Source organism: Phyllobates terribilis, unplaced genomic scaffold (assembly GCF_046119375.1).
Source record: "Phyllobates terribilis strain yellow unplaced genomic scaffold, ASM4611937v1 Scaffold_11__3_contigs__length_659146591, whole genome shotgun sequence".
Classification (NCBI taxonomy): Eukaryota; Metazoa; Chordata; class Amphibia; order Anura; family Dendrobatidae; genus Phyllobates; species Phyllobates terribilis.
In genome coordinates this window covers 234784539-234799868 of record NW_027362771.1, presented here as the reverse complement: position 1 = coordinate 234799868, position 15330 = coordinate 234784539, and the positions used below count along the sequence as shown (strand labels likewise).

The window sequence follows — 15330 nt, the reverse complement described above, 5'->3', positions numbered from 1 at the left end:
TCCCCCCTAGTGAAATTTAGTACTCCGGGACTAAACATATTTTTGTAAAACATAACAAGTAAAAAACAGAAACAGTACAATAAAGAAAAACACATTAGGATGGTCACGGCATGTCCGCAACCGGGTGCAGTCTTTGAAGAAAACAAAGGTGTCCATTTCACCAAGAGACCGGGAGCCGTAACCAGGTAGGGGTCTGTCCTACCCCGAGTCCTTAACAGTCTTTAGTCCATTCCTGGTTACGCTCCAACATATGTACAAAGGATTCCGGATAATCCCTAAACGACACCTATAAAATAACTAAAAATACACAATTATTTACAGGCAACAATAAACAGGTAAATACAAATAAAGCAGTCTAAACACTTAGATCCTCCAACGTACGGGCAACTGGCCTCTAGTGGCTCTAGTGGACCTACGGAGCTGACTGACTGGTCCTGAGCTACGGGGTGTAGGAGCTGTCAAAGGTAAACTGGGCAGCTGTCTACGGGCTCTTTGGCTCACTAGGGGTATGGCAGGCTCACTATAAGCAGAGGGTTGATCCTCCTGGTCTGCTTGTGTGGGGTCTTCTGCCTCCTGGACCGGCTGCTCTTCCAGCTCTACCTGTTTCTCCGTAGGTACTTGAGATGCTGGTTGGAGGAAGGTGAGGACGGGTACCACAACTGCGCCATTGACTTGAGTCCAAGACCGAGGGAAGTCTCCGAGCACAGTACTAACCATATCTTCCCTTTCCTCTGCGGGTCGAGGGTCTTCTTGTTCTTCTTCAGGGCTTCGTAGCTGTTTGGGACACTTCTTCAGGTGATCTCGGGATACAATGGCTGTGGTTTCTCCTCCATCCTTACTGATTATGCAGACTTTCGGGTTCTCATGGCTTGAGGGCAGTACGGTGTACGGGTCCTTCTCCCACTGGTCGTCCAACTTGTGGAGGCGTCTCTTCCTCTTCAAGACCTGCTCTCCAGGTACCAGGGGAACAGCGGGAGCATACTGGTTGTAAGTCTTCTCCTGTCTTTCTCTAGCTTGACAGAGACTTCGCTCCACGCTCTCCTGTACTTTCCGGTACTGCTGCTGCCTTTCTGTGTCCCAGTCTGCTTCTGGTGAAGTGTCCTCGGGTGTCAGGACTCCCATCTCCAGATCAACAGGGAGCTTACCAGGTCTTGCTCTCATTAGGTAAGCCGGGGTACAGTTGGTAGAACCTACCGGGATGTGGTTGTATAGGTCCACCAGATCAGGCAGTTTCTCAGGTCACAGACTGCGTTCCTCCAGGGGCAATGTTTTCAGAAGATCAATCACCACCTGGTTCATTTTCTCGCAGAGCCCATTGGTTTGCGGATGATAGGGTGTTGTTCTTATCTTCCGGAAGCCATACAGAGTACAGAACTCCTGGAAGACTTCCGCTTCAAAGGCAGGTCCCTGGTCCGTCAGCACCTGCTCCGGGTATCCGTGTGGACGGCAGAAGTGCTGCTGGAAGGCTCTAGCTGCTGTTTGAGCCGTTAAGTCCTTGACCGGGACCACCACCAGGAACCGGGAGTAATGATCTACGATTGTGAGGGCGTAGACATACCCAGATCTGCTTGGAGCCAGTTTCACATGGTCCAGGGCTACCAGTTCCAGTGGCTGTCGGGTGATGATGGGCTGCAAGGGAGTCTTCTGGCTGGCACGGTCCTTCCTTCTTAGGTGGCACGGTCCACAGTCTCTGCACCACCTCTCGATGGTTCCCCTCATGCCTACACAGTGGAACCGCCCGCGCAGCAGGAACTCCAGCTTCTTCCACCCGAAGTGCCCAGCTCCGTCCTGGTATGCCTCCAGTACCATAGCCGCGTCTCTTCTTGGCACCACTACTTGCCAGATCAGTTCATGCGTCCGGGAGTTAACCATTCTGCGGCACAACTTCCCCTTGTAAAGGAACAGTCGACTCTTCTCAGCCCACAGTTGCTTGGTCTCCTCCGGAGCGTCTGGGTCAAGGCGGGCATCTGGATGAGTCAGCATCTCCTTCACCAGTCGGACGGCGGGGTCACTGTCTTGCGTTTCCGCCCAGTTGTAATGAGGTAAGGGGTTGAACGTAGCGGATTGCTTACCCCTTACACGGTGGGAATACTGGATAGTCCCATGACGGTGGAACGTGGGGAGTTCAACTTCTTCCAATTCCTCTGGATCTTCCCCTACGTCCGGTAGGTTTGGCATTCTGGACAAGGCATCCGCGTTGGTATTGGAGCGTCCTGCCCGGTATTTGATTGTGAACTCAAAGTTGGACAGGCGGGCCATCCATCTCTGCTCCAGGGCACCGAGTCTTGCTGTGTCCAGGTGTGTCAACGGGTTGTTATCCGTGTACACGGTGAACCGGGAAGAGGCGAGGTAGTGCTTAAAGCGTTCGGTGACTGCCCACACCACTGCCAGGAATTCTAACTTGAATGAGCTGTAATTCTCAGGGTTTCTTTCGGTGGGTCGCAGTTTTCGGCTGGCGTAAGCAATTACTCGTTCTTTCCCCTGCTGGATCTGGGACAGTACGGCTCCTAGCCCGATGTTACTTGCGTCGGTGTAGAGGATAAAGGGCTGGCTGTAATCCGGGTACGCCAGGATTTCATCCCCCGTGAGGGCCATCTTCAGCTGGCGGAAGGACTCTTCTTCCAGCTTCTCCCATCTGAAGGGCGGCTTCTGGTTCTTGGCCTTCCTGGACTGGCCTATCAGGAGGTCCTGCATAGGAGCTGCCTTTTTTGGTGAAACCGGGAATGAATCTTCGGTAGTAGCCTACCAACCCGAGGAACTGCGGCACTTCCTTTACGCTGGAGGGGCTTGGCCATTCCTTAATTGCGGTGATCTTATCAGGGTCGGGAGCCACTCCGTCAGCACTCACCACGTGTCCCAGGTACTGCACCTTTGGTTTCAGGAGGTGACACTTGGAGGGTTTCACCTTTAGGCCGTAGTTTGCCAGGGCTTCGAACACTTCTGCCAGGTGTTTCAGGTGGTCCTCGCAGGTCTTGGAGTAGACGATGACATCGTCCAGGTATAACAGGACCGTCTCGAAGTTTCGGTGTCCCAGACAGCATTCCATCAACCGTTGGAAGGTTCCTGGTGCGTTGCAGAGTCCGAACGGCATGCAGGTAAACTCGCTAAGTCCCATCGGGGTGGTGAATGCGGTCTTCTCCCGGTCCGCCTCTGCTACAGGAACCTGCCAGTACCCGCTAGTGAGATCCAAAGTAGAGAAGAAGTTAGCAGATTTTAAAGCAGCCAAAGACTCCTCTATCCTTGGTAAGGGGTACGCATCTTTGTGTGTGATACGGTTGATTTTCCGGTAATCTACACACATTCTCATAGTGTTGTCTTTCTTTTTAACCAAGACTAATGGAGCTGCCCAGGGGCTACAGCTATCCCTGATTACCCCAGCCTCCTTCAAGTCTCTAAGCATCCCCTTGGCGTGTTGGTAGTGTGCAGGGGGTACGGGTCGGTATATCTCCTTTATGGGAGGATGGTCTCCCGTGGGGATGTGGTGTTCTACCCCCTTTACTCGCCCGAAGTCTAACGGGTGTTTACTAAACACTCTCTCGTACTCCTGAACCACCCGATAGACTCCCTGTTTCTGGTGTGAGGGAGTGGAGTCAGTACCCAAATGTAGTTGCTGACACCAGTCCTCTATTGTTTTCTTAGAGCCGTTACCTTCCTCTGGTTGAGATAGAGGCAAGGGTTCCACGGCCTGTACAGAATTCTGGTTTATGGTGAACAATTTAGCTAGCGTGGCATACCGGGGCAGGTGTACTTCTCTCTTCCCGATGTTTATTATGCGAACGGGCACCCTCCCATGGCGTACATCAACCACCCCCCGTGCTGTCAAAATGGTGGGCCTACTGTCTGAGTAGACGGGTTCTACCATTGCTTGGTAGTCTCTACCTCTTAGACCAATAGCTGCCCGGCACCAAATCATCATTTCACTTTTTGGGGGCATGGCAATAGGGAAAAGGTTCACACATTCTCACGCTTCCAATCCCACCACCAGAGACTTCCACCTGTTGCCTCCGCATCAGTGCCCGGATCTCTTTTTGGAGCACTCGCTGTTGGCCGGAGCTGGCGTTCTTGGCGACCTGCTGTAAAATGAAAATCACCTCTGCAAGACAATTTTCAATCACATTAGTTCCTAGAGTTATCTTTGGGTGACTCTCGCGCTTGTCAATGTCTACAATGATCAGTCCCTGTGCTGCCAGTTCGACTCTACCGACTTTAATGGTCATCTCTTTGAATCCGATCTGTGGCACGGGTTGACCATTGCTGGCGATGATACTCAAGTCGTCGTCAGGGTAGCGGGTTATATCCGAGTCATTCCAGTACTGCTTAAAGAGCACGTACGGGATAGTGGTGACCTGTGACCCGGTGTCAAGTAGGGCACTCATAGGAATGCCATCCAGTACCACAGGCAAGACTGGACGTCCTCCCACGTATTTGTCACGCCAGTTCGATGGGCCTGGTGATCTTATTCCTGGGGGTTGGCCCTCTACCCCAGGTTGTGCCAGTTTAAAGGACAGTACCTTGCCATATGTCCGGGTTGATTGCAGCGGCGGCAGATGGGTTGTCCGTCCTCGTTGTATCGGTCGCTGGGTCTTCCTCTGGCCGGTGGGGTCCTCCTTGGTCGACGCCACGGGATGTCCTCCGGTCCGGATGCCAGCTGGATCTTCCCTGGAGCAGAAACCTGTAACGACTGCACAGTTCGGGTTAGCGGGGCAACGCTTTTAGCTAGCTCTTGGACCTGATGGTGCAGGTCTGGAGCCGGGTCATTGTTCAAAGCCTGCGCATCAGCTCCCACAGGCCCTGCCGACAAGGGCGCCGCCTCCTGGTGGTAAGCGGTAGTAGGGCGCCTGTGGGTTACAACGCCACCCGGGGGCCGGTTCTCGGAGCACCCGGATGGCTCTGTCCTTGAACTGTGCAAAGTCCAGATGAGGATCCTGTAAGGCCATTGCCCGTAACTGGGTTCGGTGGGCATTGCAATATAGTCCCTCTATAAATTGTTCGGTCAACAGCCTGTCCTCGTTTCCCACGCCGTCAGGGTCAGTCTGCTTAATGGCTCTCAGGGCCTCTTGTAGGTTTAAAGCATAGTCTCTTATACTCTCATGTGCTCGCTGTTTGCACCCGTAGAATCTAAGCTTAATCTCGGCTGAGGTGCGGGTATCAAAGGTGTCCTTCAACCGGGTTAATATCCCTGCGACAGTCCTCCTCCCAGGTGGCCAGGACTTTACCTCCCTTTGGGCTGCCCCGGTTAGTTGGGCCACCAGGATGCTCACTTTTTGCTCTTCTGTGAGGGGGTACACCTGGAAGAGGCTATCCAGCTTTTCTTTAAAGTCATTCAGGGTATGTGACTCCCCTGAGTACTGGGGTAGCCAGGCTGCCCCCGGGATATAGGGCATCGTGAAAGGCATGACCGCAGCAGCGGTGGCGCTGGCGGTGGCTGCGGCAGTGAAGCTCTCCTCCGTATCCGACATCTTCCTCCCCCCTAGTGGACCGTGGCCTACCTTGCGATGATCCTCTTCCGTAGGCCGCGGCTCCGCAGTGGATCGTCAGGGTCGAGGACCTTCCGTCGCGCTCCTGTGACGTCGGCGTCTGCTGGGCTCCTTCCAGGACCTTACGCAACGTCCGGACGTGAGGCGGGGCTTCAGTTCTCGCGGGCTTTTCGGAGTCCACGCCCCTCTTCTTCCCGCGCGGAGTCTTCAAGATGGCGTCCAACGGCGGGAAAACTCCACGGGTGGCGGGAAGAAGGCAGAAGATGGCGTCCAACGGCGGGAAAACTCCACGGATGGCGGGAAGAAGGTAGAAGATGGCGTCGGATGGCGGGAATCTTCACCACAGGTAAGTTGAAAAGTCTCTTTTTCAGGCACGCAGTACCCGGTGGTTGCGGGCACGAAATCCTGCCGACTACGCCAAAATTAACGCGCCCCTGGGCCTGAGTCGCGCCGCGTTGCGCACGCGGGAGCCTACCCGGAGCCGGATCTGATAGGGGTAGTAGTCTCGTGGCGGTGACCCGGTCCGTGCCCAGGGAGTCAAGCTGAGTGGCAGTCTTTAGCAGTAGATGTTAGAATGTTCGACTACGCCACCCGTTGAATGCGGTCAGGAGACCGCCGCTGCAGGGCAGACCGCTGAGGCCGGTGATACGGTTGTGCAGCGGGGATGGTATAACCCCCAACGGGAGGGGTATGGCCTCAGGGCAGCGGACGTGGATGATGAAACACTCAGAGACGGTGCGGTGTAGTTCAGGGTCTTTACTGGTGGCAAAGGTAGACCCTCCCGGAGTACTGGCTAGCGATCGGGGCCTGGTCAGTCCGTGAGCAGATGGAATCTCCCCTGGCCAGGCGGAGTTGTAGGCCTCCCCAACTAATCGTACTCTTCTGGCTACCTTGCTAGAGGCTGGTAAAAGTAGCCCACGTCCCTGAGTGTACCGTGTGGTGCTCACCCGTATGGCCGGTGACTCGGGGCCTTTTGGTAGCTTCCGCTCCACGTCGCGGTGCTGGTCCCTTGCGTGTGACCGTGCCTTCGGGTTTCTTGGCCAGAGGACCTGAAATCCCCTGCCGGGCGGTTTCTGCTGCGGGGTAAGGATTAGTCCCCACAGCCTCGGACTCCGGGTCCGGTAAGAATTCTTCAATCAGGGCGAGCTCTACAGCTTCCAGCCCTGACCTCTTTTAGCACAGCTCCCACTGAGCTCCTGATCTTTCTTGTTCCTAAAGCTGCTCCACTCCAGACCAGACTGTGTCTCTGTCTGTGTTCTCTCACTCTACTCCCTAACCCTGCCTCAGCCCCAGTTTTATATAGGGGAAGTTCTTCCCCTCCCAGGACTGGGCAGGAGGTGTGGCATGCATAGGATGTCTGACCAGGAAACCTCCCACCTGCTCACAGACGTAATATTGCTATTACTGTGGGAACCAGACCCCTGGGGTGCCACACTTACTTGTGTTATCTTTGTCTAATATTTAAATTTGTTTTGTGATCTGAAACATTTAATTGTGACAAACATGCAAAAGAATTAAAAATTAGGAAGGGGGTAAACAATTTTTCACACCACTGTATATATATATATATATACAGTGCCTACAAGTAGTATTCAACCCCCTGCAGATTTAGCTGGTTTGATAAGATGCAAATAAGTTAGAGCCTTCAAACTGCAAACGAGAGTAGGTTTTATGAACAGAAGCATAAATCTTACAAACCAAACAGTTATGTTTCTCAGTTGAATTTTATTACATTTTAAACATAGAAGTGTGGGTCAATTATTATACAACCCCTATGTTTAATATTTTGTGGAATAACCCTTGTTTGCAATTACAGCTAATAATCGTCTTTTATAAGACCTGATCAGGCCGGCACAGGTCTGTGGAGTTATCTTGGCCCACTCCTCCATGCAGATCTTCTCCAAGTTATCTAGGTTCTTTGGGTGTCTCATGTGGACTTTATTCTTGAGCTCCTTCCACAAGTTTTCAATTGGGTTAAGGTCAGCAGACTGACTAGGCCACTCCAACACCTTGACTTTTTCCCTCTTGAACCAGGCCTTGGTTTTCTTGGCTGTGTGCTTTGGGTTGTTGTCTTGTTGGAAGATGAAATTATGACCCATCTTAAGATCCTTGATGGAGGAGCGGAGGTTCTTGGCCAAAATCTCCAGGTAGGCCGTGCTTTCCATCTTCCCATGGATGCAGACCAGATGGCCAGGCCCCTTGGCTGAGAAACAGCCCCACAGCATGTTGCTGCCACCACCATGCTTGACTGTAGGGATGGTATTCTTGGGGTCGTATGCAGTGCTATCCAGTCTCCAAACGTCACGTGTGTGGTTGGCACCAAAGATCTCGATCTTGGTCTCATCAGACCATAGAACCTTGAACCAGTCTGTCTCAGAGTCCTCCAAGTGAACATGAGCAAACTGTAGACGAGCCTTGACATGACGCTTTGAAAGTAAAGGTACCTTACGGGCTCGTCTGGAACGGAGACCATTGCGGTGGAGTACGTTACTTATGGTATTGACTGAAACCAATGTCCCCACTGCCATGAGATCTTCCCGGAGCTCCTTCCTTGTTGTCCTTGGGTTAACCTTGACACTTCGGACAAGCCTGGCCTCGGCACGGGAGGACACTTTCAAAGGCTGTCCAGGCCGTGGAAGGCTAACAGTAGTTCCATAAGCCTTCCACTTACGGATGATGCTCCCAACAGTGGAGACAGGTAGGCCCAACTCCTTGGAAAGAGTTTTGTACCCCTTGCCAGCCTTGTGACCCTCCACGATCTTGTCTCTGATGGCCTTGGAATGCTCCTTTGTCTTTCCCATGTTGACCATGTCTGAGTGCTGTTCACACGTTTGGGGAGGGTCTTAAATAGTCAGAAAAGGCTGGCAAAAGAGATCTTTAATCCACACATGTGAAGCTCATTATTCTTGGTGCCTGAACTACTTCTTAATACTTTAGGGGGACCAAACAGAATTCTTGTGGTTTGAGGGGTTGAATAATAAATGACACTCTGAATTAACTTTTAACGTTTTAAAAAAAAAAACAAAAAAAAAACAAAAACAAAATTTGCTGCAGTGCATTTCCCACTTCCAGGCTGATCTACAGTACAAATGTCACAATGCCAAGTTAATTCCGCATGTGTCAACCAGCTAACTCTGCAGGGGGTTGAATACTACTTGTAGGCACTGTATATATATATATATATATATATATATATATATATATATATATATATATATATGAATACTGCAGCAGTTTGATATTGTGTCTTTGAATAGTTTAGGATATACAGTATATAATTTAACAACACATAGTTGGGCTCAGTCCATGGACATCATCACAATGCATTGGATGGATTGAGTCTTTAAACTCACACTATCGCTCACCCCTCTGGTCCCTTCACCCCTTACCCATCCAATCCTCATCGCATCGTCTGATCACCATAGCAAGGACTGAAATCCCCCTCATCAGAGTCTGATGGGCTCAGGTCATTTCTGCGCATGTGCACATAAGGTCATGGTGCACATTTTAAAGTCATGAAGTCGTAATGTGGCACCCTGCTGTTCACAGGTACCACAGGACCCAGGGTGCATGGATGGACTTCTCCACAAGAGGTCCTCACTACATACAAACACCTCCACCCTTCCACCTCATACCACCAGAGGGAGCCCGTTAGGGATATATATATGGAGGGTGGAGCCAGGCAGTTGAGATCAGTCAGACAGAGTCAGAGAGTCTGAGAGCATGCTGACGCTGAGAGCAGCGAAGACGCAGCCCATCTGCTGCTGAGTTCTGAGGGCCCTGAGTGTGGCCGAAGGCAAGAGGAGAAAGGAGAGAGGAGTTAAGGGGGCAGAGGAGCATCATAGGCTCACCCCAGTATATAAACCGGACACCGGGTCCGCGCCTACAGGGTCCTTCATACCCAGTAGGGATCACCGGCATACCAGGAGGACTACAAGTCCCTGGCAGACCTGAAGCTAGACCCATTAAAGGACCAGGAACCACGAAGGCCTCGACGATCAGGGATAGTGGTTGCCAGCAGAAGGTCCCACTACCAAGCGACAGGTGAAGGAACAGCACGACACATAAGCTAGGCCCAGTTGCAGGCTGGCCAGAAGCATACAGAGAGGCAGACACAGACCAGGAGGCCTTATACCCGCTCACTGGGGAGAAGTCCTGAAGTGCACCCATCCTACTGAGTACCCTGGACCGTACCTGACATCCGCACCAGTAAAGGTATTGAAGCGAATCCCCTGTCTCTGTCAATTACTCCTGCTGCGCCATCCCGCCTGCACTTCAAGTCCCAGCATCACCACCCACCAAACTCCACACTGCCCCGGGGGCCCGCTCCACCTGTGGGGAGCAGAAACACCTCAGCTGCCATCCCATCACCCCCCGGAGGTCTGCAGCAGTGCTGGTAAACCTTACCAGGTACCACAGGTGGCGTCACAAACTATTTACTTTATTTTTATTTTCTATCCAAGTTACAATCCCCTTTTTGGTTGACCGCCCTGGGCCACGGGCCGGGCCAGCCACTGTGACATACCCCCCCAGGCATCCATAGGCCCGGCTGCTGAGTACCCCATTGCCCCGGCGGCGCGTCAGTAACTTGTAGCGTATTTGTGCAGAACCTACCTGGGATGATAAGCACATGTGACGAGGATCGGACAGGTGATGATGAGGAGTACAGGAGACTAAGTGGTGAATGGTAAGTTGAGTATAAGGATTCCTTTTATTTTATTTTTCACATCTCATGTTTATTATGCTCTGGGATTTGAGTAGACCCCATAGCATAATAAGGTACATTAAATTTGCAGAGAATGACTTCTCTGCAAAACAAATTTCGAGTGAGCAGGCAAATTCAATTTTTGCCTGATCCATTCATCTCTACTCCCCTTGGCTAACAAAAATAGATTTACATACATGGAATAGGGGGCCATAATCCATTATAGAGGTACAGAACCAAAATAAAAACACCAGATTCAGCAGCATTTAGACTAGATAAAACAATTCATTTAGTTGGGCACACTGTACCCAATATCCCTATTATTAAAGCATGAAGGAATGTTAGATGATTTATCACAGTGTCATTTATAACAGATTATGCGTGAGAAAATAAAGTGTTAGGCAGATTACAACAATCTGCAAACTCACCACGTAGACTAAAGCATGCCTTTGAATAGAGTCACAAGAATTGTGTTTTGTGCGATTACAAATAACAACAGAAAACTTTGCTTTAGCTGAAGACGTGAATTTGATTTGCATTACTTCATCCGTAAAAACAGTTTTCATTTTCCAAGCTGAAACAGAAACAAAAATGAGTAAACATTCTCATACTCATTACATGCAGTACATAGTCTTCTATAAAATGCATCTAGGACTTCACTTTTCAACTATGTTCTGCTAGGATTAGTATTGAGCGAGCATGCTCGACACTGCTCGTTACTCGCCCGAGCATCACGCTACTCGGGATGTTCGGCGAGCACCGAGCATTTCCGGGTTCCTCATGCGGGAGCTCGGTTCTCCGCCCTACACGTTTGGTGCTCTTTAAAGAGCCAATGAACATGCAGGGATTGCCAGCCAGTCACTGTAATGCCGCAGCCATGTTGTTTGTGGGCATTACAGTGATTGGCTGGCCGCACAGCGTCACCTCGAATATTTAAAACCGGGCGCCGCCATCTTGGACACAGTCGCTCCGGATCAGCCAGTGTAGGGTCAGTGCTGCTGAGTTAGGGAGAGATATATAGTGCGAAATAGGTAGTGTAGGGTCTCTAAAGCCTGTCAAATCAAACAAACAGTCCTTCTCAGGACTAATATCCATCCCAGAAATCAGGCAGGCAGGCAGGCTGTATAGGAGACGCAGTGGTAATACCAGCAAATGCTGCATTACAGTCCTGTGTGCTCCTGTTGGTCAAATTGCTAGACTTATCCCCCGGTCTCAGGGGCCAGGAAATTTTTATTTTTTTTTCATCTAAATCCTGTATTTTTTTTTTCCTCAGTCAGACTGTCCACATACGCGTCTTATTAACCTTTTGGTATTCCCCCCCCCCAAAAAAAAAAAAATTGAGTGTTTCTGTGACTGTTCAGACACCAATATATCTGTTTAAAAGATTCTGGTGTAGGCCAGAAAAATAGAACTGTGGTTTTGCAGTTCCACGGGTCAAATCTCGGTATTATCCTGTTTTTGGCATTTTTTTTGCCTTAAAAAAAACAGTAATAGTGTCTCCCTGACTGGTCAGACACCAATATATCTGTTTAAAAGATTCTGGTGTACGCCACATAACTATAACTGTGGTTTTGCAGTTCCACGGGTCAAATCTCTGTATTATCCTGTTTTGGGCATTTTTTGCTGTAAAAAAAACTGTAATAGTGTCTCTCTGACTGGTCAGACACCAATGTCATAATCTTGTAGAAACGCGTTGTATTTACTTGAGGAATAAAGATCGTTTGGAGAATATGTACCCACAGTATTCACTGGCTTCTTGGGAGCGCATTTGGCCTGGATGAACATTATTGTCAAAATCTCTTTCCTATGATAACCCGAGCAGGGCTATTGAATAGTCACCAGGTGTATGCAGCAAACCAACTGAAAGGAGAAAATCCCTTTCTTTGTGATCCTTAGAGATCAGTAAGCTGAATTGAAAGACCAAATAAAGGTGAGTGCAAAAGATCATTATAAATATTCATATTGCCGCCATATACTACACTTAGATTGGTGTGCTCTCTGTCTTCCTTTCTCTCTTTTTTGTGGAGATATTATCCACTTTTGGGTCTTTTTTTACATAAAAAAAACAGTTTGAGTGTGTCGCTGACTGTTCAGCCCCAAATATATCTATTTAAAAAAGTCTGGTATACGCCAGTAAATTAGAACTGTGGTTTTGCAGTTCCACGGTTCAAATCTCTCTATTATCTAGCTTTTGGTCTGTTTTACGTAAAAAAAAGCAGTAATAGTGTCTCCCTGTCTGTTCAGTCACAAATATATCTGTTTAAAAGATTCTGGTGTAGGCCAGACAAATAGAACTGTGGTTTTCCTCTTCCACGGTTCTAATCTCCTTTTTGTTACCCTTTTTCCATTGATAGTGCGAGTGTAAGCTATTTTACTTCATTTACAATGGGTAAGGCGAGTGGCAAGGGACGTGGAACTGGACGGTCTGGTGATGGTGCGTGTAGAGGACAGGGCCGTGGCCAAGGTGAAAATGTGCCACAACCAACAGCCACATCTTCTCGCTCCCACTTCTTGACTAAATTACTAGGGAAGCACACTACAACACCAGTATTGCGAACTGATCAGTGTGAACAAGTTATTAATTGGATAGCAGATAATACTTCCAGTTACCTGGGCACCACCACCTCCGGTCTGTCTTCCACACAGTCAAGTTTTAGTAGCCGTGAGTCTCGACCGCATACTCCTCCTCACCCTGATGCTCCTTCCTCCCACCATGCCGAGTGTCGTCAGACAGCAACTGATCCCACACTTGGACACTCTGAAGAGCTGTTCACTGGTCCATTTCCATATTTGTGCCCCTCGCCTGCTCCGCTTGAAGTGGTGGAAGAGGAGATCCCATGTAGCGATGCCCAAATATTTGAAGAGCCACGGCCACAGGAAGTCGACGCTGGCAATTTGTCACAAGAGGTGGACGATGATGAGACACAATTGCCACGAAGTGAGGAGGAGGATCGTGGTGCGCAAGTGGAAGAGGAGGAGGTGGTGGATGATCTAGTAACTGACCCAATGTGGCAGGAGGACATGCAGAGCGAGGCCAGCAGCACACAGGGGGAGGGAGGCAGAGTACCTCAACAGGCAGGAAGAAGCAGTGTGGTGGCAGCACACAGAAGGAGGGCAACAGTTCCCCGTAACACCAACACGAAGGACGTTGCCAGTACAACTGGTAGGTCTTCCAGTGTCTGGAATTTTTTAAAGACTCTGCTGATAACCCCAAAAAGGCCATTTGTACCACCTGCCATGCCAGCATCAGCAGAGGTGACAAAACTACCAGCCTGACCACCACCAGCATAATCAGGCACATGGCAGCAAAGCACCCGACTTTGTGGGGCGATCCCCAGGGTCCACGACCAGTGTCAGCGGGTGTCACCACTGCTTCTTCCGCTGTTGTGCATGTGATAGAACCCCCTGTTGTGCGTGCAAGGCAATCCCCTGTCCATATTGCATGCAAAGATGCCCCCTCCTCTCAGTCTTCACTTGTTATTGCAGTTTCTCAAGAAACAGCATCAACGTCCACGCCCACGTTCCACCGCAGCGTTCAATTGTCCATATCCCAGGGCTTTGAACGAAAGCGCAAATTCGCAGCCAACACCCCACAGGCCACAGTCCTATATTCGCACATTTCACGACTGCTTGCGTTGGAAATGCTGCCTTTTAGGCTGGTGGAGACGGAATCCTTCCGCAACCTTATGGCGGTGGCCGTCCCTCGGTACTCGGTCCCCAGCCGACACTATTTTGCCCGGTGTGCCATCCCCGCACTACACAAGCACGTGTCCCAAAACATCTACAGTGCCCTCAACAACGCAGTTACTGGGAGAGTCCACCTGACAACGGACACGTAGACAAGTGCTTGTGGCCAGGGACGGTACATCTCCCTGACGGCACACTGGGTAAACATAGTGGAAGCCGGGACCCAGTCGGACCTTGGGATGGAACACATCCTCCCCACACCGAGGATTGCGGGCCCTATGTCAGTCAGAGTTGCCCCCACAGTGTACAGCTCCTGCGCATCATCCTCCTCCTCCTCCTCATGTTCAGCCTCCATCTCAGATATCACCACATCAGTTACAAGTTGGAAGCACTGCAGTACTGCCTCAGCCAAGCATGGTCAGTCGTCATCTTGGTGAGGACACGGAAGTCTTGCCTGTTACCAGTCTGGCATGCATGGCTGACTTTATGTTACGCTGCCTTAACCGTGACCCTCGCGTTGTCAAAATGTTGGGTGACAGTCATTACTAGTTGGTGACACTTTTAGACCCCCGCTACAAGGAGAACTTTCACTCTCTTATTCCTGAGGTGGAGAGGTCTACAAAAATGGGGCAGTACCAGAAGGCCCTTGCTGCAGAACTGTTAAAAAAATTCCCATGTGAACACGCTAGCGGCAGAGGTCACAGTTCGTTACCCAACCAAGGCGTACAGGTGAGAGAGACCCAACTTCAATCCAGCAGAGGCAGGGGAACACTGTCAATGTTCTGGGACAGTTTTCTGAGACCCGCCCAGCATACAGGCCCTGAGACACGGGGTACTCTCACAAGGAGTGGTAAGTTTCAAAAGATGGTGAGGGAGTACCTTGCCGACCGTACCAGCGTCCTCCGTGATTCCTTTGTGCCTTTTAATTTTTGGGTATCCAAGCTGGACACTTGGGATGAACTCGCTCTGTCCTGGCCTGCCCTGCCGCTAGCGTGTTATCTGAGCGTGTTTTTAGTGCCACTGGGGGAATTATAACAGATAAGCGCACTCGCCTGTCAACTGACAATGCAGACAAGCTGACCCTTATCAAAATGAACAAGGGCTGGATTGGGTCTGACTTCTCATCACCACCAAATGACAGCAGAGTAACATAAAGTCAAATGCACTGTGTTATTTCGGGAGGTGTATTCCCATGCACCGCTTCACACCCACACATGGGTATACGCTTCCTCATTTCGGCTGTATTTTGCTCTTCTCCTTATCCTCAGCCTCCACCACCACTATACCACCAGGGTGACCGTGGTCCGTGTTGCCAGCATTGCAAGCTCCTCCATCCTAATTTTTTGGCAGCTTTTGCTTGGAAGGCATAGGCAATGACTATGGGAGACCCACTCCCCAATAATGGGAATAATGTTTTTAAGATGCTGTACTGCATGGCTCTTCCAAGGGGCATTTAAACTG

General features: G+C 50.3%; 1 protein-coding gene across 1 annotated transcript in view; it reads right to left on the bottom strand.

The window, feature by feature from the left end:
- Positions 1-15330, bottom strand: part of LOC141167250 (interleukin-17 receptor E-like protein) — a 213946-nt gene that overhangs the window by 186899 nt on the left and 11717 nt on the right. Inside the window, exon 4 of the mRNA XM_073654688.1 lies at positions 10611-10756. Within this exon, the coding sequence (XP_073510789.1) occupies positions 10611-10756 (146 nt within the window). The remainder of the gene's footprint in view (positions 1-10610; positions 10757-15330) is intronic.